The sequence below is a fragment of the Gracilinanus agilis genome, chromosome 2 (assembly GCF_016433145.1).
Source record: "Gracilinanus agilis isolate LMUSP501 chromosome 2, AgileGrace, whole genome shotgun sequence".
Lineage (NCBI taxonomy): Eukaryota > Metazoa > Chordata > Mammalia > Didelphimorphia > Didelphidae > Gracilinanus > Gracilinanus agilis.
The window spans coordinates 198,800,388-198,825,351 of NC_058131.1; the positions used below are offsets into that span (position 1 = coordinate 198,800,388).

The 24,964-nt window shown below is 35.0% G+C and overlaps 1 protein-coding gene across 1 annotated transcript in view; it reads left to right on the plus strand.

Annotated features, from left to right (window-relative positions):
• Positions 1 to 24,964, plus strand: part of SNTG2 (syntrophin gamma 2) — a 622,101-nt gene that overhangs the window by 486,768 nt on the left and 110,369 nt on the right. The window contains exons 13-14 of the mRNA XM_044660932.1: positions 9,833 to 9,904; positions 16,416 to 16,625. Of these exons, the coding sequence (XP_044516867.1) occupies positions 9,833 to 9,904; positions 16,416 to 16,625 (282 nt within the window). The remainder of the gene's footprint in view (positions 1 to 9,832; positions 9,905 to 16,415; positions 16,626 to 24,964) is intronic.

A 24,964-nucleotide genomic window follows, 5' to 3' on the forward strand; every position in this document is an offset into this window, starting at 1 on the left:
TGTCCCAAAAGTTGGGCTCTTTGGGTTTATCATACACTGTCTTGCTGACATCATTAACCCCAAGACTATTCCACTGATCCTCCCTTCTATCTCTTAGCCAGTACCATATTGTTTTGGTGACTGCTGTTTTATAATATAGTTTAATATCTGGTACTGCTAGGCCCCCTTTCTTCACATTTTTTTCATTATTTCCCTTGATATTCTTGATCTTTTGTTATTCCAAATGAAATTTGTTATAGTTTTTCCTAATTCAGTAAAGAAGTTTTTTGGTAGCTTGATAGGTATGGCGCTAAATAGGTAAATTAATTTGGGTAGAATGTTCATTTTTATTATGTTAGCTTGTCCTACCCATGAACAATTAATGGCTTTCCAATTGTTGAGATCCAGTTTTATTTGTCTGGAAAGTGTTTTGTAGTTGTTTTCGTATAGTAGCTGTGTTTGTTTTGGTAGATAGATTCCCAAATATTTTATATTGTCTAGGGTGATTTTAAATGGTGTTTCTCTTTCTACCTCTTGCTCTAATGTGTTGGAAATATATAGAAATGCTGATGATTTGTGTGCATTTATTTTTTATCCTGCCACTTTGCTAAAGTTGTTGATTATTTCTACAAGCTTCTTAGTTGATTCTCTAGGATTCTTTAAGTATACCATCATATCATCTGCAAAGAGTGATAGCTTAGTCTCCTCATTGCCTATTTTGATACCTTCAATTTCTTTTTCTTCTCTAATTGGAACTGCTAGTGTTTCTAGTACTATGTCGAATAATAGAGGTGATAATGGGCTTCCCTGTTTCACTCCTGATCTTATTGGGAAGGCTTCTAATTTATCCCCATTGCATATAATGCTTGTTGATGGTTTTAGGTATATACTTTTATTATTTTTAGGAAGGGTGCTTCTATTCCTATACTTTCCAATGTTTTCAATAGGAATGGATTCTGTATTTTGTCAAAGGCTTTTTCAGCATCTATTGAGATAATCATGTGATTTTTGTTTGTTAGACTGTTAATATGGTCAATTATGTGGATGGTTTTCCTAATGTTGAACCATCCTTGCATTCCTGGTATAAATCCCTCCTAATCATGGTGGATGATCTTCTTAATTACTTGCTGGAGTCTCTTTGCTAATATTCTATTTAAGATTTTTGCATCTATGTTCATTAGGGAGATTGGTCTATAGTTTTCTTTCTCTGTTTTTGGTCTACCTGGCTTTGGGATCAGTACCATATTTGTGTCATAAAAGGAATTTGATAGGACTCCTTCTTTGCTTATCATATCAAATAATTTGTATAGTATTGGGATTAGTTGCTCTTTGAATGTCTGATAGAATTCACTTGTGAATCCATCAGGTCCTGGAGATTTTTTCTTAGGGAGTTCTTTGATGGCTTGTTCAATTTCTATTTCTGATATGGGATTATTTAGGTATTCTATTTCTTCTGCTGTTAATCTAGGCAATTTATATTTTTGTAAATATTCGTCCATATCTCCTAAATTGTTATATTTGTTGCTATATAATTGGGCAAAATAGTTCTTAATGATTGCCTTAATTTCCCCTTGATTAGATGTGAGGTCTCCCTTTTCATTTTTAATACTGTCAATTTGGTTTTCTTCTTTCCGTTTTCTTATTAGATTGACCAGTACTTTGTCTATTTTATCTGTTTTTTTTCAAAATACCAGCTTCTAGTCTTATTTATTAATTCAATAGTTCTTTTACTTTCAATTCTATTAATTTCTCCTTAATTTTTAGTATTTCTAATTTAGTTTTCATCTAGGGGTTTTTAATTTGCTCGCTTTCTAATTTTTTGAGTTGCATACCCAATTCATTAATCTCTGCCCTCCTTAATTTGTTAATATATGCACTCAAGGATATAAATTTCCCCCTGAGTACTGCCTTGGCTGCATCCCACAGAGTTTGGTAGGATGTCTCATCATTTTCATTCTCTTCAATGAAATTGTCTATGGTTTCTATGATTTCTTCTTTGACAAATTGGTTTTGGAGAATCATATTGTTTAATTTCCAATTGGTTTTTGATTTGCCTGTCCAGGTGCCCTTACTAATTATTATTTTATTGCATTATGATCTGAGAAGGTTACATTTATTATATCTGCTCTTTTGCATTTGTTTGCAATGATTCTATGCCCTATTACATGGTCAATCTTTGTAAATGTACCATGTGCAGCTGAAAAGAAAGTGTATTCCTTTTTGTCCCTATTTATTTTTCTCCACATATCAATTAAATCTAATTTTTCTAGGACTTCATTCACCTCTCTTACCTCTTTCTTATTTTTTTTTGTTTGATTTATCTAGATCTGAAAGAGGAATATTTAGATCTCCCACTATTATGGTTTTACTATCTATTTCCTTCTTGAGCTCTGCCAGTTTCTCCTTTATGAATTTGGATGCTATACCACTTGGTGCATATATATTGAGTAGTGTTATTTCCTCATTGTTTATACTGCCTTTAATCAGGACGTAATGACCTTCCCTGTCTTTTTTTAATTATATCTATTTTTACTTTGGCTTTGTCAGAGATCATGATAGCCACTCCTGCCTTCTTTTTCTCATTTGATGCCCAAAAGATTTTACTTAAGCCCTTAACCTTAAACTTGTGTGTGTCTACCCGCCTCATATGTGTTTCTTTTAGACAACATATGGTAGGAGTTTGGTTTCTGATCCACTCTGCTATTTGCTTCCGTTTTATGAGCAAGTTTATCCCATTCACATTCAGAGTTACAATTGTCAGTTGTGCATTCACTGACATTTTTGTATCCTCCCCTAGACCCACCCATTCTTCTTACACTATTTTCTTTTAAACCAGTAGTTTGCTTTGAGCCTGTATCCCTTATCCCCTCCCTTAATTGACTTCCCTTTCTGTCCCCTCCCTTGTTATTCCCCTTTTTTTGTTTTTTAAAGGCCTAATGAATTCCCTTTTTTGACCTCCCCACACCCCTGCTCCCTTTGGTTTATCCCTTTTGACTTTCTCAGTAGGGTTAGATAGAGTTTTTTATCCGAATGGATAATAAAGCTACTCTTCCCTCTCTGGGTTGATTACACTGAAAGTAAGGTTTGATTATTACCTCTTAATGTTCTCTTCCTCTCCTTCTTATAATAGTATTTATCCCCTCCCCTTCCCATGCCCTCTTTGTGTGTAATAAAATATCCTATTTTTCTTATTTACTCAGATTTTTCTTGGTGTCCCCTACTCTTCTCCCCTCTTTCCCACCCCCCATGTCATCTTAGACCATTCAGTATCCTGTCCTCTCCCTATGAATTATTCTTCTGGTTGCTATAATAGTGAATATTATAATAGTGAGTAGAGTTCACTACAGAGAATTATACATAGCATTTCTCCACCTAGTAATACAGATAATTAGATCTTCTTTAAGCCCTTAAAGAGTCAATTTAAAAAAAATTATGAGCTTTCTTTCTTTTCCCTCTGTTTCTTATTTACCTTTTCATGTTTCTCTTGGTTTTTGTGGTTGGGTATCAAACTTTCCATTTAGTCCTGGTCTCTTTTGTGCAAAAACTTGGAAATTGGGGGGCAGCTGGATGGCTCAGTGAATTGAGAGCCAGGCCTAGAGACAGGAGTTCCTAGGTTCAAATCTGACCTCAGCTGTGTGACCCTGGTCAAGTCACTTAACCCCCCATTGCCTAGCCCTGTAACAAATAAAAAAATTAATATAGAAGGATATATATAAAAGATATTAGAGTTTAAAAAATTAAAAACAAACAAAAAAAAAACTTGGAAATCTTCAATTTTGTTGAATGCCCATACTTTCCCCTGGAAGTATATAGTCAGTTTCGATGGGTAGTTGATCCGTGGCTGAAGGCCCAGCTCTCCTGCCTTTCTGAATATTGTATTCCAAGCCTTGCGGTCTTTTAGCATGGAGGCTGCCAGATCCTGTGTGATCCTTATTGGTGCTCCTTGATATTTGAATTGTCTCTTTCTGGCTTCTTGTAAGATTTTTTCTTTTACTTGGAAGCTCTTGAATTTGGCAATTATATTTCTGGATGTTGTCTTGTCTGGGTCGAGTGTAGAGGGTGTTCTATGGATCCTTTCAATGTCTATATTGCCCTCATGTTGTAGAACTTCAGGGCAATTTTGCTGAATAATTTCTTTAAGTATGGAGTCCAAGTTTCTTTTAATTTCTGCCTTTTCTGGAAGACCAATGATTCTCAAATTGTCTCTTCTAGCCTGGTTTTCTTGGTCTGTCACTTTGTCATTGAGATATTTCATGTTTCCTTCTATTTTATCAGTCTTTTGATTTTGTTTTATTTGTTCTTGTTGTCTTGAGAGATCGTTAGTTTCTAATTGTTCGATTCTAGCCTTTAAGGACTGGTTTTCGGCTATAATCTTTTGGTTTTCGGCTATAATCTTTTGGGTTTCGGCTATAATCTTTTGGTTTTCCTTTTCAGTCTGGTCATTTCTGGTTTCAGTTGACTTGCCTTACTTTCTAATTGTGAAATTCTGCCTTTTAAACTATTATTTTCTTGCCAGATTTCTTCCATCTTCCTCAACATCTCCTGTTTCAACTTTTCAATATCTTGTGACCAGCTTTCATTTTTTGGGGGGGAAGGTTTGGTTATTTGTTTGTCCTCCTCTGTGGTCTGGATTTTCTCTGTGTAAAAGTTTGCTGAGTGTTCTAGCATTTTTCTTACTAATCTTTTTCTTCTATGTTGCCATTGTTAGCCCCGTCCCTTTTCAGCTTTGTCTTCACACTCAGGGTCTGCCTGCCCCCTCTAAGCTCCCGATGGCTCTGGTCTTCTTTTCCTGGGGTCAGGCCTCCCGGTAGTCCCTGGTCTGTCCCTCTGCTGGAGGCTCCTTCAGAGGTCTCAGAGGGCTGCTTCCACAGCCTCGCTCCAGTCTGCACCAGGTCCTCACTAGATGTCCTATCCTGTCCTGGAGATCTCAATTCACTCCCAGGGCCCTGCTTTAGAGATTCATGCCTGGGGCAGAGCCTTCATCCCTGCAGGAAGCTGGGGAAAGTCCCTGCTTTAGGGCTTTTCCTTCACGCCCCAGGCAGTGCTTTCACCCACACAAGACCCCAGGGAAATTCCCTGCTTTAGAGATTCACACCCGGGGCAGTGACACAGGGGAAAGTCCATGAGTCCCCCCCAGCCTCTTGGGGTCCCATGTCTGGCAGCTCACAGGTACTGGGGCTGCTAGTGGTTTACTGGTTGCCCTAATCCTGCTTTCACTCTTGTGCGTTGGCCTTGGCGCTGTGCTGGTGTGTGTGGGGGGTGGAGTAGCTTCTTCCTCTAGCGTTTTAGTGAGAGCTGTTTCACCCCTTTATAGAGTGAAAATGCCCCGATTCTGCGTACCTTCAATGCTGCATCCCGTTGTGGTGTTCCTTTGATCGTTTGGGTTTGTTTTTATGTCCCCTTGAGGAGTCTTGTATGCATCTGTTAGGAGAGATCGAGCAGCTGCTCCTTACTCTGCCACCATCTTAACCGGAACTCCTCCCCCTCAATTTTCACTAGATATTTTCTTTAAAAAAAATGTTGGATGTGCTTCACTGTCTTCCATTGGCTAAGGGAAAATATTCATTTCCAAAGTGAAGAACACCTCTGTAATGTGATTTGTGGCTTAATCAATCTGTTCTGTTACTTTTATTACCTCACTTAAAATGGGTTTTCTTAAACTATAGCCTTTTTAAAGATTCTGAATGATATACCCTTTTATATCAGATCCTATATTCTTCTTCTACAGCCACACTGGAAATACAGTTCAGATTTAGTTCCATCACACTGCATTATTGCCGTGGCTAGCAAAGACACATATAGCACCCCAAAGACTATCAATCCTGCTTCTAGTCAATCCTTAGAGCTAACCTCTAGGGAAGAAATTCCTTTGGAGAAGGGGGTGAACTATCCTCAAAAGCTGTCAATCAACTGTCACCCAAAAAGGAGGCAGTCCAGCTTAGCTGAAGCAGCAAGGAACTCTGAGGGAGGAATAAACAAATAACACGGGCCTGGCAAGTCAAATCATTTCCACAACCTTGACCATCATCTCCTTTCTCACTCCTATAGGGACATCTCAGTTCTGTGAACCCAATAGCCATGAAAAGAGTCATTCTTGCAGCTTAGTATCCCTCTTTGTTATTTTGGGAAACAACTGTTATGGGGATTCAGAAGCCTGACAAGTATTCCTAAAAATATTACAGCCATAGCTTCTAGGGACCCAGAAAAGAAATGTCTTGCAACAAAGTCCTTGGCACTTATAAATGATTCAAAATCAGAAACTGATCAAATTTAATCAGTAGAAATAACATTAAAGAAGATCCAGCACCATCTGCTTTCCTCCCGAAAGTTTTGGGGACCTTTCCATCTGACTTGCAGCCCACACGTTCTAATGATATGTGTTGCCTCCTCCATTAGAATGTGAGCTCTATGAGAGTAAGAATCATCTATTTTTTTTATTTGTATCTCCAGCACTTAGCAGAGTGCTTTTCACATAGCAAGACTTTAATGAATTTTTTTGTTCATAAATGGAGACAGTGGCATTTGGTTGATATTTATATTTTTATTATCATGCACAATGGTAGAAACAATCTTCTTGGAATGAGATTTCCCTCGAAGGCCATCTTTTGGATTTTTTCTGTTGGATTGCTTAATCATTAATCATACAAAACTTACTCATTTAACATTATTTTGGTCTTTTAGTTATGTCTATTTGCATCATATAATTAATATTATACTATTAACATATACCAATTCTGGTTATACACATGTATTCAAATTAAAAAATAACAATAATTTATCACACATTTTTGATACACTATATTAGGTGATATGGAAAATGAAAGTGGCAAAACCCAGTGATTCCAAAGAGATTTTTATAGTTTGAAGTATCATGATAGGTGCTTAAATAAACAATTTGTGATTCATTCTAACTTGGATGATTGTCAAAAGAATGATACAGACAGTGTGGACTTTGAGGAGTTTAGGGAAAAGAAACTTCACTTAAGACTGAAGTGATCAGAGAGAACTGTGTCGAGGAGTTGGCTATTAAGCCTTAAAAAATGAATAAGGCTACATTAATTGAAGGAAAAGGCAGAAAGCTAAGTCATATATTCTTCCCCAACTATCAAAGAGAAAAAAAAGTAATATATCTGTATTGAAAACAAGCTTAATATATACACATATGTATATACTCACATTTGCATGTATTTATAATATATAAGGTGATAGATAAGATGAAATAGATAAAGTGGATAATTTAGTTTTCCTGTCTGCAAATTGTCCCTGGCTTATTCCATTTTTGGAGCAGAATCTTTGGAGAATTTAGAAGCAACAAATATAGCCTAAGGAAAGATCACATTTTCTAAGTTTCTGAAGAGTTTTTACATGGAAGAAAAATTAACTTTGTTTTCTCTGACCTCAGAGGGCAGAACTAAAATTAATAGGTAAAAGTGAATGAGGCAATTTCAGATTGATGCAGTGATGTAAAAAAAAAGCTTTTTTAACAATTAAAGATTTCCAAAAGTAGAGCAGAATGTTTTGGGAAGTTATAGATATATTGGGAATATTCAAACAAAAAAGAAGATACATGTTTAGATATATATGTGAGATTTGATGGTCTCTAAAGTCCCTTCTATCTCTATGATTCTTTGATTCAAAGGGCAAATAGTATGTAAATGGAGATTTTAAAAGATCAAACACTGATCCATTTAGGTACAGGAAGAGAAGTACATCTTGTCACACTGAAGATACAGAGAACTGAAAATGTCGAGTTATGAGGTGATTAATGTAACATAAATTATATTTTGTAATTAGCCTCCACTTATTGTTCCTCCATTTATTGAAGAGAGACTACTAAAGACATAGTCCTTTCTTAGGATACATGATCTCAATTTCTCAGATGGCAAGGAAATAACAGTGAAGTAATAAAATAATAAAGAGGACAGGAGATACGTTCATCTTGTGGAAGGAAAAACACAAAGAGAAAATAACTGTTCCAACCATGATTCCTGAATGAAGCTCTTATATATGACCAAGATCTTCAAACACATTTTGTAGTTTTAAGGCACATAATTAAACCAACTGATTTTCTTCACACAGGGAACTATTTAACAACAACCAAAAAAAGTGATAGCTACAGCAATATATAAAACACTACTCTTTAATGGTATCTTGTGAATGTATCTCAATAGAAGCTATAAAAATGCAAGTATAGTAGGGAGATGCTTTTGATATCCTAGGAAGAACAAAATCTGGGTCAATTTCCAGAATCATAAGGGGAATTAATGTAATTGCAAAAAGTTGGTTTTATTAGAGGCTGCATTTGTTATTAACCAAAGATCTCAGAAGACACAGTAGAGCCTCCAAACTTTTTAGTATGGAGTTCTTAAACTATCAATAGCTAATATGATATTTTAACATCTCTGTCTTTAATTCTGTTTTTAAAAAGTAAAGAAAGAACTATTGAGTCTGTTTTCTAAGGTGAATGTGGAAAAAAGAAAAGAACCAATATGTTCTCAAATATTTATAGCAGCCCTCTTTGTGGTGGCAGAGAACTTTGGGGAATGGCTAAACAAAGGAGAGGTGGAAATACATGGGAACTTTAATATAACAAATAAATAAAGTAAAAAGTAAAGAAACAATACACCAGTTATCTGTTAAATTGACTGTTCTTGCTGCTTATAGGATGATTTAATCTTTATTTTTTATTAGGGACTGTGAGTTGACTCTGGAACCAATTAAATATTAAATGACAATATGCAAGGTGTAGTTTTTATTCACATCATTAATTTAATGTTGGAAGAACATTTAGGAAAACTTAATGGCTTTGGAGTTCCTGATTTTGTGTCTCTAGCATTTTATTTAATAAGAAGTTTACTGCAGGATGAAACAATTTGATTAAATTTCTTGCACAGGGTGATTTCGCTACTTGAAAGTCATAATGCAGTGAACTTTTGATTATCCTTTCTCATGGAAGAGTAAGAGAAACAGATAACATAACATTCCAAACTTGGTATAGAACTCCTGCAGTTCCTTCATAAATAATTTCAACTCTTTTAATCCACCACGTCAAATTATCTGATTGTTTCTGTCACTGTGCTATCCACTTAGTTTATTCAAATTAATGATTATTGTTGGTAGACACAGGATTGAGTTGAAAGGGAACTTAGAGAACATATACTCTAAAACCCTTAATTAGCAAAGGATGAAATTGAACCCTAGAAAGCTTGCAATTTGCCTAATATCCATAGATAACAGAAATGGAATTTGAACTGAGAGCCACATGGGATTATAAGATAATAAATCTAAATGTATAAAGGTGCTTAGAGGTCATCCAGTTTAATTTCTTCATTGTACCAATGAAGAAATTGAGGCAGAAAGAGTGATTTAATCAAGTTCATATTGATATAATTGTTAGAAGCAGGATAAGAACTCAGATACTTTGACTCCAAATCAAGGACTTTTTTCACTACATTATATTTCCCCAAATACTAATATATTAGCCTTTCTATGAAAGGAAATCACTGTTAATATGACTCTTTTGATAATAACTTGAGGGAGGAAATCTCAAGTCACAGTGAACAACTCAAAAGGATATTTATTGATGCATTATTGGATAAAGGGATATTCTGCATTAGCATATATAAGTTGAAATTATTTTGAAGGTAAACATTTTGCATTTAAAATAACCAAATGTGATTGGTAACTGATATAGGCAATATATGCATGTGAATATTGCAAACTAATTAGTGCTCATTTGAGATTTTATTGACAAAGATGTATATTAAGTTTCATTTTATTTTAACGGGTGACCTAAATATTTAGTCTAATTGAATAAAGCATCTTTTCATGCATGATTTTCTATTTCTTACAGGTGAGTACATTAGACTGGGTACGAGCTGAAAAAATCTATAACCTCTGTGAGGTGCTATTTAAAGTTCACAAGGTAAGTTCACAATGAAAATGAGGCATTTTCATATAAGCAAGAAAGTTTGGGATTTAAGATAATAAAAGAAAAGAACAAAATACCTCTTCTTTCAGATTTGTTTTTTAATGTAATAAGAAATTTAAAACATTTTAGATATCCTCCATAATCCTTATGGATTTTGATCTGTTCTACTAAAGCCTAATTTGTAATGACTGGTGCCTTTTACTATCAGAAGATATTATTGGTAAGGAAAATGAGCATACAGTTTTATCTATGACACATTCACAGGCATCTGATTTACTGTAGTTAATATATTGCTACACAAATCAAATTTTAACAATTCCTAATAAAATGACATTAGTATTGGCTATCTGCCCTGTGTCTGCCATTTACTAACAAGCCATGTCAATATAAAAGGACATGACATGATATCTGTGAAATGCAAGATATTGGAAATTATATATCATTTTTAGTCAAGTTAAATAGTATAATATAGAAGTAAAGTTTAAGTTGGGTCTGCTAAAGAAATAAGATTATTCTTTTGAGGAAAGTTATTTTATCAGGAAGCCAAAGATTAGAAGTTTTGATCTGTGCATCTGAAATCACAGGAAATTTAAAAGCATTTTATTCATTTAAGAACATCTCTGTTTCTTAGTTGGTAACTAGCTACGTGACATTAGGAAAGACACTTTAACCTCATTTCTAAATGAGGTGATTAGATTATTACAGTGTCTTTCTGGTCTTAATCTCTATAACACCCTAGAATTCTGTAGTCTGACTCTTTCAATATATCTTTGCTTTGAATCAGTTAGTAAATCACAAAGCATCTATTCAATGTATTCTTAATATATACTTAAAATAGCAAGGTCATTTTGCTGTGGGCTGAGGATTTTTATAAAGTGAGGCAGCCTTTGCCTACCCTCATAGAGCTTATATTTAATTGGACATATACAGCATTCTAGCTGAGTAAATACAAGAGAGACTGATAAACAGACAGACACAGACAGCTAGTAAACCCAAAGCAATTCAGGTTGGGTCATAGCCAAGAATATCAGGAAGGCTACTTGAAGGATTTAGTTTTCAACTGACCCATAAGGAACAATTGATGCTAAGGCAAAAAAATGAGAGATGGAATATCATGTCTACCAAGGCAAAGATAATAAGCATTTATATAGTGCCTTCTATGTTCTAGGCATTGTACTAAGCAATTCAAATATCTCATTTGATCCTCAACACAATCCTATGAGGTAGGTACTCTTATTATCCCCAATTCACAGTTGAAGAAATTGAGGCAAACAGGTTTAGGTGGCTTTCCCAGGATCATACAGCTAGCAAATGCCTAAGCCCATATTGGAAGCCAGTTAATTGTAGGACCCGTCCTCTATTCACTGTGCTACCAGCTGCCAGAACAGCAAGAAGCCCAATTCAGTTGGAACATAGAGTGCATGAGAGGGAAGATGTGTAATTACTCTGGCAAGATAAAGTGGAGCCAGATTGCGAAGCACTTTAAGTAATTAGAAGAAGAATGTGAATCTTATCCCAGAGGAAATAGGGGAGCCACTGCGATTTCTTGAACAAGGGAATAAGAAAGTCAGAAGTGTTTTATGAATATCAATTTGACTCTTGTGTCAATGATGGATTGAAAAGGCCATACTCACAGGGAATAATTAGTAAGCTCTCTCAGTAGGCCATATCTGAAATGATGAAGAATGGAACTAGGATTATCGCTCTTAATAAAAACACCTTTCTGCCATGGATTGTCTTCAATATATCATATATAAATGTTTCTTGTACATAGTTGTTTGCATGTGGTCTCCTCTAATAGAGTGCAAGATCTTTGCCTTTCTCTGAATTCCTAGTGCTTACCTCAGTGCCACCTTAGTAGAAGTCTTCACGCAGTGGCTTAGATGGCCATTTATCAGATATGTGGTGCCAGAAATGGGTAAGAAGAATCTCTTTTGAAAGACTGGGTCAAAGATGATATGGGGATGACATGGAAACCTTTATCCAGATGGTTTGTAAATCTTTAATTCACTAGGTTATTGGTGGGCCTTATGGACTCAAATGATTGAAGATCATAAAATTACAAATTTAGAGTTGGAATCAACCAAAGATTCAAAGCTTGTCATTTTACATATGAGTAAACTGAGGCCAGAAAAAGTTCATAATTTGTTCAAGATCACACAGAGAATAAAGTTTCAGAGGCAGTGTCTGAAAATATGTCCTGTCTCTAGTCCAATATTATTTCCATTGGACCATGTCACTATCCTAACATAACTAATAGGATTTTTAAAAGTCTTATGAAATGATAATTATTACTGATTTCTTGTTCAACATGACTCAAAATGTTAATGTGTTCTGCCAGGGTTAATTTCTGAGACATTCAGTTTATATTGAGGCTATTCATTTGTTGACAAAGAAATGAAAAATCCAACCTCAAAATCCGACTTTGGGGAATTCAAGATGCAAAAATAATTCCATTTATATTCTCGAGCACTGTAACAGATACTAGAAAGCAAAGTTGTTGGATTTTAATTATTTATGACCTTTTAGCAGTTAAATGGCTTGGAGCATATGAAAGTCGAAAAGCAAACATTTAAGTCAGTGAACATTTTCTCATTTCAAATTCTTAAAAGATAATTGTATATGTTACCACAATCATGCAGTCAGGGCAATTAATTTATAAAATAAGAAAGGAATTGTTGCCTCTATCCTTAATGTGAAAGAATCAGCTTTTCTTACACTGAATTTTCATATATTCTACTTTTAAAAAAAATCAGAGATTGCCCAAGTTTATGGTCTAATTCTTGTTTTGTTTGGTTTTTTAAGCTAGTACTTATTCTGAGACTGCATATCCAGCTATGTTTACAGGAGGGCTAGTAGGAAAGGCAATTGAGTTCTTTAAGGCAGAGCATTGTAATTTTGTAGGAGCTTGATTTCTTACTGTGTGTTCTTGCACATTGTGTCTCTCTGGGAAAGCTTTTATGCAATGACCAAAACAGAAGCATAGAATCTTAATTTTAGAAAGAATCTCAAAAGCTATCTACTTCAGCCAACCCAAATCTGCACAAGAATCTTCTCCATCACATATCTGACAAATGTTCATCTAGCCACTATTCAGACTTCTACTAAGGCAGAAATTGCTATCTACCACGTCTGCATGAATCTATTTTTTTAAATAAACTTTACTTTCTCCTTTTGATAATTGTCTCAGTTACTTCTAATTTTGCTCCCTTGGACCAAGAAAAATAAGGCTAACCCCACTTCTGGGAGACAAGTTTTCACTTGCTTAGAAACAATTATCCTATTGCTCCTAAAATTTTTACTTCTCCAGCAAAACATTTCCAATTCCTCAACCAAACCCCGTATGGCATGATCTTTGATACCCTGACCATTCCCATTACATTTGGACACTGCCCAGTTTACCAATGTCCATACTAAAATGTGGCTTCAATAGGGTACTTAAGATGTGGTCTAAGGCAGAATATATTTATGCTAATAGATAGATAAATGACTAAAGATAGCTAGATCACTAGATAAATAAAATACGCAGATAGATAAGTAAAAATACATAGACCAATTATTTGGCTTGTATTGTATGCCAGACACTGATAAGCATTAGGGAAAAAATAAAAGCAAATGAGTTGGACCTTACCTTCAAGGAACATAGAATTTAATGATGGAAAACAATAAATAAAAGGGAAGTAGAAATGAGGGAAGGAGAAAGATGGATAGGAAAATATGTCTCCAGTCATGCTATCAAGACCACAAAGCAGAGGCTCTGCATGGTTGAAAAGGCAGCCCTTAAGGAGAAGTCCAAAAAGGGTGTTGAGATATTAGTGAGATGACCCACCTATCTTTCGCACAATCTTTTACATCAAACTTTTCCCAATTGCTCCTTTTTACTGCCTTACTTTTATTACTTATTTATCATGTATTGCTTGCTTTGTATCATATTTATTTATTATATAACATAATGATGTGTTATATGTTATGTAAATATTTATTCTATATTACATATATTTATTTTCACATTGTCTTTCCTATTATATTATGAGCTCCATAAGGGCAGAGACTACAGTTACCCTTTTTTTGGATCCTCAGCTTTTAGCACAATGCCTGACACAGTGTAGACACTTCATAAATGTTTATTGAATAAATGAATACATCAGACTATGCCTGACTTTTCTCTGTCCGACACAAACTCTAAATCTTATTTAAATCTGCTCAGAGAACACAAAAAAATCTTACAATAATTACTCAGTCATAAATTCTAGAACAGTTGAATCCCCTTTTACTTTTTGAGCCTATACACTTTGCCTGTGTCAAATACTGCAAGACCTTTTTTTTAAAAGATAAACCACCATACAAAAATCCATTTTGTCAAGTACTTATAAACCTGACATTGATTCTCTCCCATCTTTAATATTTTCTACATGAAGTCAATTTATATTTCAGGAATTGGAGTAAAAGTACAATTGGAAAAACAAACTATTATATTACTTTTCAGTTTCAATTTTCCTTTGTGACCTGTGTTCATAAACCCCCTTCCAAAATTATATCTATCAGTGTTTAGGCCAGAAACATAGGTTTGGAGAAATTATTTTGCTTCTCAGTGGTGTTCTTTTCTCCTTAGAGGTTATTTTTCTTCCATCTATTAAAATTATGTCTATACTGAATTTCTACACCAGCCATGAAATTGATGAGAAAATTGCATCAATCAGTGCCTTGATTGCAGTTGTGACTTAAATTATGAACATCATCTGAAAAGTGTATCTGAGACATACCTTTTGAATGGTGAAGTAGAATGCACTTCATCAAGTAACATTAATATCCCTTCTGAAAAGAAAAAAAAATAAATTTCTGTTTCACTTTTTCAGGTAAAGTTAAAGCATTGATAATCTTTCTAAATAATTTTTTCTATTTAATTATTAAGATGGAAACATTTGTTAGTTAAAGAATTTGCTTTGTATATAACTCAATTCAACTAAGATAAATGTACGTCCTACTCTATAGAAACACTGAATTATATGGTGGGGAAACAAAGGTCAAACCAATAGTCCTTTTTTTGAGGAGCTGATTTTCTGTATAAATATACATATACCCAAATTATTTGAAACTAGACTTGTGATTTCATCAATAAAGGAACTTCTTGAGGAGTAAGAGGATGCCCATATAGAACAGCACCCACTTTGTAACATATTCTTAGAGAGTAACCAGGCAGTAATAAAGTCAAGTGACTTACCTAGGGTCACATAGTCAGGTAGACAACCTCTTAGTCTATCTCTCTGTCTCCCTCTCTATATGTCTGTGTGTCTGTTTCTCTCTCTTTCACACACATACATACACACTCTTACTCAAACAGAAATCAAAATCAAATTGAGAAAGAAGAAAGGAGGGAAGGAGAAAAGAGGAGGATGAGGAGGAAAGAAGGGGAAATTGGAGAGAGGAGGACAAATAGGAAAGGAAAAGTGAGTGAGAGAGAAATGAGAGAGGAAGGAGTAAGGAAGAATATATACAGGAATAGACATAGATATTTTACATCACTCTTTATATCAGTGAAATCATAGGTCTAGTCTCTATCCTGTGCATAATGAATGGGTAATGGAAAGAGGTTCAGATTTGGGCTTAGAAGAGTGTTTGGGTTTGAATCCTGACTCCAGTCCATTCTAGGTTTCCTACCATATACAATTTACTCACTCTCCCTGTGCTTTAGTTTCCTCATCTAAACAGTAAAAATAATAATGATTGCATTACATTCCTTATAGGTTTATGTTCTTGCACAAAAGAGCAGTTACTCATTTCATTTCAGTGATCTGTATTTCCCACTGGATCCATCAACATGTAGTACCTTTCTCCACTCAAGGAGATAATAATCTCTACAATCTTATTATATTAAATATTTCTCTATTTTATCAGTGAATAACTTAAAGAGAAACATAATAAAAATAATTCTACATAAATACATTCTCTGGGGGCAGCCGGGTAGCTCAGTGGATTGAAAGCCAGGCCTAGAGACGGGAGGTCCTAGGTTCAAATCTGGCCTCAGCCACTTCCCAGCTGTGTGCCCCTGGGCAAGTCACTTGACCCCCATTGCCCACCCTTACCATTCTTCCACCAAGGAGCCAATACACAGAAGTTAAGGGTTTAAAAAAATTAAATAAAAATAAATACATTCTCTTAGAAATATATACAGGCTTATATACTATGACTGGCCTGGCAGTTTGCATTCTACTCCTAATTTTTCTACTTATTCACATTGTGAATTTAAGTAAATTACTTCATCTGTCTATTTGTCAGGTTTTTTTTCCTCTGTCAAATTAAAGAGATTTAGCTGACCCTTCTAACATTTTTTTTTCATATGTTCTATTTCCTAAAGTCCTCTCTAACTCAATTTTTTTTTTGCTCTATATTAAGGTCCCTCCTACCCCTGATACTCTCTATGCCTTCCGTATCTAACATGCCTTTCTATATTCTTAGGTCCTTTCCAGAAATTAAAACAAATAAATTGTTATTCTGTGTTTTTCAGCTCTGGCTTGCTGATGACTGCTGGTTACAAGCAAATTTTTATCTAGGTCTTCACCAGGACTATGACCTGGAAGACCAACGGCCATATTGCTTCAGTGTCATGGTTGGACAGGGAAAAAGTCATTTTTTCAATGTAGAGCTAGGGAGCGAACTAGCTGTGTGGGAAAAATCATTCCAAAGAGCCATTTTCATGGAAGTTCAAAGGACAGGGGTAAGTCATCTATGGTAACTCCTTAGTAGCCAATATATGGGAAATCCTTGAGCCATATATAAAGTAGATGTTAAAGAAATATTTGTCTTAATTCTAACAAGATTCAGCTTATTTTCTGATAAATATTGTTAATCAATGAGTTTTATTAATCTTTGGCAACCATGCTTAGCAACATGTGTGATATCATGGATTATCAGAGAGGTAAAAAGTGAGGAGGAAGTAATAATTTTTTCAATTTTTTTAAAATGACCAATACTTTTAATTGCTCTATTCTTAAGCTGACCTTCAGTAACTACCTGCTCTCTGATTACAGCCTAAAGATATATTCTTGCCTTGCAGATTGTATTTATAGAAGACCAAATAGTTATATAAACATTGAAGAATGCAAAAGTTATCTGGATATCTTAATTTTCTGGAACATCATTTTCCTTTCCGTCCAACATAATTATCAAGAAAGATTTTTTTAAAGATTCCCATGTTTGTCAGTTGTGTTTTTTCCCTAATAATGGCAGGAAATAAGTCACACAAAGTCATATACTAGTGGAAATCCATCAAATTGATAAGTAAGAATTTATTAGACTATGTATTATCTAAAATAATAAAATCCCTTTCAGGGAGGATATGGATCACTGGAAATAAGAATGACAGAACATAAATGAATCAAATATATCACAGAGGACATTACATTTTGCACAAAAAAATTGGAATCATTTTTCCCTAACCTTGTGTGGTATATCATGGGACATCATAATGTGTATCATGCTATATACCAAGTACAAGTTGCATCATTAAATTATTATTTCATTTTAACTCATCTCCTATATTTAATTTACTACTCAGGTTCATTTATATACAGATAGAAGTTGAAGTAATTTGATATTAGAGGATGCAAACAGTGAAATCTTTCTTTGTAGTATAAAATGCCATTTAGTACAGTATCTGACACAGAGTAGGCACTTGAATGTTTATCAAAGGTCTGATTAGACTTTCCAGTCACAACAGAAGGGTTCAAATCCCACCTAAAATGCATTGAATGACAATGGAGTCTCTCATCTTCCCTCTGCCTCAGTTTCCTATTCCATAAAATGAGGATAAATATTACTCCCTGACAGAGTTATTGTTTAATTCCCATGGATTTGCCTAGGTAAGACACAATACAACCATTAAAGTACTCTACACATTTTGGCTTTGGTATTTTTGTTGGAATAGTAAGATAAGAGGATGACCATTTCTGAAAATGGCAGAAGTAGAAAATAATTCCTGCCTCACAAAGCTGTGACATTCAAATGTGAAAATATATTAGAGTGGTCTGTAAGCCTTAAAACACTATAGAAATGCCAAACTTTATTATCATGAGCTAGCTATTTCCATTCTTTTTTTTTCCTTATTGAACATAATTTGCACATTCTTCCAATCACTATAATGGCATTCTCCAGAGTCTAACCTTAGTTAATTGGAGATGTGTTAAGATCGATAAAATTGACATAACTTTGTCCCTGAGGGGCATCCAGCTCAATTTGTTCTTTGTAGTAATGGCAGCAATTGCACCAAGAAGTTACCTTTGCATAGTGCTTAACGGTTACAAAGCACACACACATGCATACAAACACTTACATATATTCTCAGTTGATTCTCACTTTTGAGATACAGAAGAATGCATGAAATGAAAAAACATTTATTAAGTGCCTGCTGGGTGTCTACCACTATACTAAGTTCTGGAGAGACAAATAGAAAATCAAGATAGTCCAACATCTGAAGGAGCTCAAATTCTAATTAGGAGAGATAACACATGTGGGAAAGTTCAGATGGAAAGGGATAGGGGTATTTGAAATCAGTCACAGGCTAGGTGACAAGATCTAGGATTCCTTTAGGAATTATTTTTTATCCCCATTTTCAAGATGAAAAAAACGGAGACCCAGAGAAGTTGGGATTTGCATAATTAGTAAAACCTTAAAGTAAAGAATAACAACTAAAGACTTGGTCTTCTGATTACAAATCCAGCATTCATCTCATACCACACCAATCATTTAATCTGTTCCTAAAATAATGTATAAGAGGAAAGATTATAAATCTCATATCTGATTCCAAGCACTTTATAACCTAATTTCAAGGACAAAACATAAATTAAATTTTCTTGAACAAATATTTCCTAAGTACTTACTAAGTAGGGCTTGGAAGTATGCTTAAGAACTCAGAAGGATCCAAAAGACATAGAAATCAATTTAGACTGACAGTGGCATAAAACATGTGTTAGTAACTCTCCATTAATGTTCTACAAAGTTGTTAAAGAATTGCTCAGATGTGGTATTAAGAAATAATTGTCCTCAGACAGGTCTTCTGGGCGATAATAGGGTAAAGTTTGAGTTGTATTTTGAAGGTGATTCTTTTGAGTCAAGTTTTGAATTCTGAAGAAATTGTTGAGAAACGGTAGAGCTGAAGAGAAAAAGTATCCCAAGCATGAACTTCCATGGACCATCTTTTCAAGATTCCTGTGTATTGGCAGCCAAAGGGCTAACACCTCCAGGATAGACAGATATTCATTCCTATCTTGAAGTTGTCTAAAGATAAAAACTTTGCAATCTCGCTTTAAAAAGTACATTCTAGTTAGAACACAGCCTGTAGAAGGTTGTATTGACTATCATTTTTTCATAAATTCTTGGACATTGTAGACAAGCACCACCATTAAAGAACTTAGCCCACTGTGTCATTGTTCATCTGGCTACCTGTTTATTGCATTTTTCCTATACAATTAGCAATGTTAGGTTAGGGATACTTTATTTTTACATCTTAGTGGTCATGAAGTCCTCCATTTTGTCTAAATGTTTTAGGAAGTGCCTTAATATATTGGAAAGGGCACTAGAATTAAAATCAAGACATGTATCAATGAAACAACCAAACAGGCATTTATTAATCACCTGTAGAATATGACAGGTGAAGGGGGTGGGAGGAAAGATAGTGAAATAATCTATGACCCTAATAAGTTTGCCATTTATAGGGAAGAGACAACATAAATATGTATAAGCATTAAAAAATAAATACAAGGTAATGGGATGGGGGCAGCAAGGAAGCAAGGTACTTTTAGCCTAGGAAGATCTAGAAAGTCCTTTTGTAAATGTTGGCAGTTGGCCAGAAAACTTTGAAAGAAATTGGGAACTATAAGAGAATTTGTTTTCAGTTCTAATTTTTCTATTGAGCTATCTTTATGATTGGTAATTCCACCTCCTTGGGTGCCAATTTCCTCATCTATAAAATTAGAGTTATCACAGAATGATTCCCATGTCATTCCCAGGCCTTATAATTGTTTTGTCACTAATATTTTCATTCAGTCAGCATTCAATAACATTATTAAGTGCTTTCTTCATGTGAACCATTGTACCACATACTGGAGAACACTGCTATTCAAACTACTATAATCCCTGCTTTTACAGAACCTATATTTTCTTGGCTAGAGAATTAGAACATGTATATAGAGAGGTATGCTACTAGACAAAGAACAAGAAGGAATAAGAATGAACCAGGAAATTGTTCTAGGTAAAGTTAAGGATAGAGTGAACACTCTAAACTGGATGAACTGGGTTAGAGTAAATGGCTAGAGAAATCAAAGAAAGTTTCTAGAAGGAGTTGATGCTTGTGCTACAGCTTTTTGGCTAAATAATATTTGAATAGGAAAAGAAGGAAGAAAGCCTTCTATGTGAAAAAGAATAAAACATAAATTTGATAGGAGAATTGGTAAAAGAACTTGAAGTTTGGATTTGATATGTGGGAAGTTAATGTAGAATGTTGAAAAAAAAGTAAAATGATGAAAATGGTGACAGCTAAAACAGTAAGTCAGTTGAAAAACATTTACTATATAACAATTTAAATGGTATAAAAGGGGGGTTTGGGTTGGATATTAATATTTAAAGGTGTGGTTGCCAAGGAATTGAATAATTACCAATTCCTAAAATGATTTTAGTAATTTATTTATAAAATATAGGAGAGAGTGGAAGTACAGAGATGAGAAGAGGGTAGAGTAAGAGATCTAGCTTAAAGAACTAGACTATGTACTCAATCCTTGGCTTTACTCCAGCAGGGCTCCAGAGGTACCAGCCAGAGAGTCTAAAAATCAGTTAGCAAGGGTTTTAGCCATGAGGCCTCCTCCTAATCAAGGGCTCCTCTCCAGGGGTGAGTACCTCCATGGAGGTTAAAGGAGTCAGCCTTCTTCACTCAACATGTGTAGTTCTAAGGGAGAGATTCAAGAACAGTCTCACCAAGGTTTCAGGGTCCCAGCCAGAGCTCCTCCACATCCAGAAATGAACAAGAAGAGACCAACACCCACTCGAGCTTCAGCTACAGAAACCTAAAAAGTTACTTACAGGAAGTCACTCCCTTTTAAAGGTGATTCTTTTGCATCACTTCCAGTGTCTGCCTTTTAGTTTACGTGTCCAATCACAACAAATGTTTTGCTTAAGACTGCTCAGAGGGCAGTCAGTCAATTCTGATTCGTTACACACTCTTATACATGTGGGTCACAGACTTCCCAATTTGTGAATTAAGTGGTGGTGTTTACAACTTTGGTGATTAAATCTAAAGGTGGGCAGGGTAGGTTTAATCTCATTATCACAATGGATAGTCCAGAACCAAAACCAAAAATCACCTGAAACTGAATGCTATACTATTATTAGGATCAAGTCTATCTTTCAAGAACAAATAATTAAATAAACCTCACTCCTTTATTTGCAGAGGTAGGGTTTTAGGGGTATGGAGCATTGATTATATGTTCTGATTTAGTTGATTTGTTGTTCAGTTTTCCCGAAGTAATTTTATTGACTTTCTTTAAAAATGTTTTGTTGTCAAAAAGGATAACACACAATGTAGGACTGAGGCAGGAATATATTTTAAAAAACAAGGTAATATGAAAACAAAAGTACAATAATTTTTTAACTAAGTAAATTATATGAAATTTATGTGTGTGTGTGCGCATGTGAAAAAGGTGAGCCTAAGTACAAAACCTATTCCATACTTACTCAAGGGCAGGCAATCTTCACTACATAAAGCATTCTATGTCTTTAGATTAAATAAATTCAGCTTATGTTTGAGTGGCTCTAAATCTTCCTCTCTATCACCTCTCAGTGAATCTCATAGGGGAAAAAAAATTAGCTATCTCATTATGATTTAGAAAAAAAAAAAAAAGAAATTAGGATGAAGACCAATTAAGTTTAAAGAGTAGTAGACATGGAGTCAAAAGATTTGGTTCAAATTCTGTCCCTGAAACACATTTGTATGATCTAAAGTACTTCATAAAACTCCATTGTGTTTCAGTTTCCTCAATGTAAAATTAGGAAATTAGACTAGTGAGAGGTGTATAAAATGGAAATTTTGAACCTTGGACTTCATCCCCCATAAGTCCCTTAGTTTTCCCAAAATTCCCTTTAATCTCTCCTGCACCTTCACGTTTGTGTGATCACGTTATTGTTTTATATTTGGCTGTAACTCCTCCCTCTTTCTCTTTTGTTCCTGGGAGTGGGCCGGTTAGTAACCTTTTAGTTAGGTCTCTTACTTTAGTTATTATTTTGAACCTTACACTTCATCCCCCATAAGTCCAAGGTTCAAAATCTCCATTTATACAGAGGGGTCCACCTTGTTACCCATAACAGCCAATAGCCTACAGTACTAAGTACCTCCAGATAAAAAGGTAATTGGGAAAGATTTAAAAGAATAAACAAATAGAATAGAATGTACAATCATGTTAATTTTGGATTTTCAAAGTCAATACATTGCCTCACAGAGAAAAGCTTGTATTTGTGTTTGACACCACCAGTACATGATCTCTAAGGTCTCTTTTAGCCTCAAATCTGTAATCCTATAAATAATTAGACTCTAGACATAAGGGAAAAGAAGCCTTTACTAAGCAGTGGTTATGAAAGTCAATGGAACCAAGAGAAATTATATAGAAATATTAATAATAGCCATAATAAACTTCACATGTGTATATATCTTTAGTTTTCAAAGACGTTTTGCAGTTTATTTACTCATTTCATTTTCATTAAAACCATCTGTGATATTATTTATTGATGTTATACTTCTAAATAGATTAGCCCCTTGATGTCAGGCAATGGTTTTCATTTTGCATTTTTACCTCTAATGCCTAGTATAATATAAAGGAAAGATTAAAGGAAGATTACCACCTCTGGTGCGAGGGCTCTTTTTAGGGCTCCTGATCCATCCTTGATGTCTATCTGACATTCAACTCCACTTGTGACTCCAAGAAGGTGTAGCATGAGTAGTGGCCACATGCTGGCAAACCATCTCAACACATGGACTAAAACAAGATGAAGGTAAACAAAAGCCCTCAGACCCATCAGTGAGTTAGGGGAGTATCTAATCCAAACATATGCAGACTTTCCCCAAAAACCCTCCATGGAATGTGAGAATGAGAACAAATTCTTCCAACTGCCAGGAAAGCAGATGAAGCAGATGCCCAGAGTGCTCAGAGCTTAGTCAGACATCAAACATGTCTAATGCCAAGGTCATCTGCTGCATTCCAGGACATTGCCAGGCATCCTAACTTTTGTCTTCCCATTGGTCTCTGGACGGAAGAGTAAGGCTGACAACCTCATGTAATTCTGCCTCACTTAAATCCAATTCATGTGCAAGTCAAGACATCACCCTGTGATGTTACTGGTTCTCTTAAAAAACAAAGGACAAACAGTAACAACAAAAAATCTCATAGAAAGTGAGCAATTGATAAATATTTCTTGGATTCATTTAGTCTAAATCCATGCTCCAGCTAAAAGCGTTTTCTCTTTCCTTAATTTTCCTCAAATATTTTGTCTAAATATCCTTTTTAGTCCTATATCATTCTATCATGCATTGTGCTCATTTGGGTAACATGGATTATCCTACTATTAGATTGTAAGCTCCTAGATATCAGGGATTATCTTTGTATTCCTAGCACACAGCCCTTTGCCCTACAAGAAGTAGGTATTTAGTGAATTAAAGTACTCAGTGCAATTATGATATTTTTTTTAATTTCCATATCTCTTCCCGGAATATTAAATCTATTAAGCTATTAAATCTGTGGTCCAAGAATTTAATGGCAAAAATAAAGCAGTGGCTCAAAGGATACAAATATTAATCTCAGATAATATCAAAATCATTCAATGTCCTGTGCAAACCTTATACATATCACCACAGAATGCCATGCCAATCAGATAATGCTGATACTTTTAAAGTAAATGTTTTAATTGCCTTAGCATCTCTAAATCACCCAGGAAAAGATGATATTGTGTGTGTCAGTGTTAGGTCCCTATTTATTAATGCTTTGGATAAAGGCGGAATTCAATTGAATAAAAATGTATTATTATTGTGAGCAGAAAATTAAAGGGGATAGGATGTTTTGACAAATCCCATACAGTCCATACCCTCTTATAATATATAGTCTGGTATGGAAGTATTATAGTTCTTGCTAAAACAATATACAATAAGTCTATTAGAGAGATACCACCTCTGTCTGCCCCACAAAAAAAAAAAAGTCCTTTTTGAGGCCTGAGAGGGAAATAATCATCGTCAGCCTGGGAAATAGAGTCTCCTTTTATGTGAAGTTAAACCTCATTTAACTCAAAATCAACCTAAGCATAGTCTTCAATTGACTGCAGTTTTGCTGTCTCTCATTTTAAGGAAAAAGGTGATAAATTATAAGAAAATAAATATAGATCATAGATTCAATTTTTTAAATGATTTCTAGGGAATTCCTTATCATTATTATTCACTGAGGCTATTCTTCTAAACCCATGATGGCGAACCTATAGAGTGCATGTGCCAAAGAGGGCACCCAAAGCCCTCTCTGTGGGCATGTGCCATTGCCTGCCAGAGTTAGGTACTAGAAAGGCAGAGGGGCTGTTCCCTTTCCCCTTTCCACAGAGCTTGAGGACATTTTTTTTTACTTCACCCTCCCCTCTGCCCAGCAGCCCAATGGGAGCACTTACTCCCTCCACTGTCAGGGGTTGGGGGGCAAAACACTTGCTCTGAGTGGGGATATGGGGAGACAGCACACAGTATGGGTGAGACAGGACACCCAGTCCCTAAAAGATTTACCATAACTGCTTTATACTTTCCATAGCTTCCTAAGAGGCTTTGAAAACTGATGGTCAGAACTGAAGAATCAGAGATCCTCAATCATTGAATAATAAAAATAAAAGCTAACATCCATGTAAATGGATTTATACCATGGTTTTTATACAAAAGTATTTACTACATTGTCATCATTTGATCATCACACAACCCTGTTAGATAGGTATTATAATTATACCCATTTTATGGTTAAAGAAACTGAGACTAAGAACATTTTCAGTGACTTG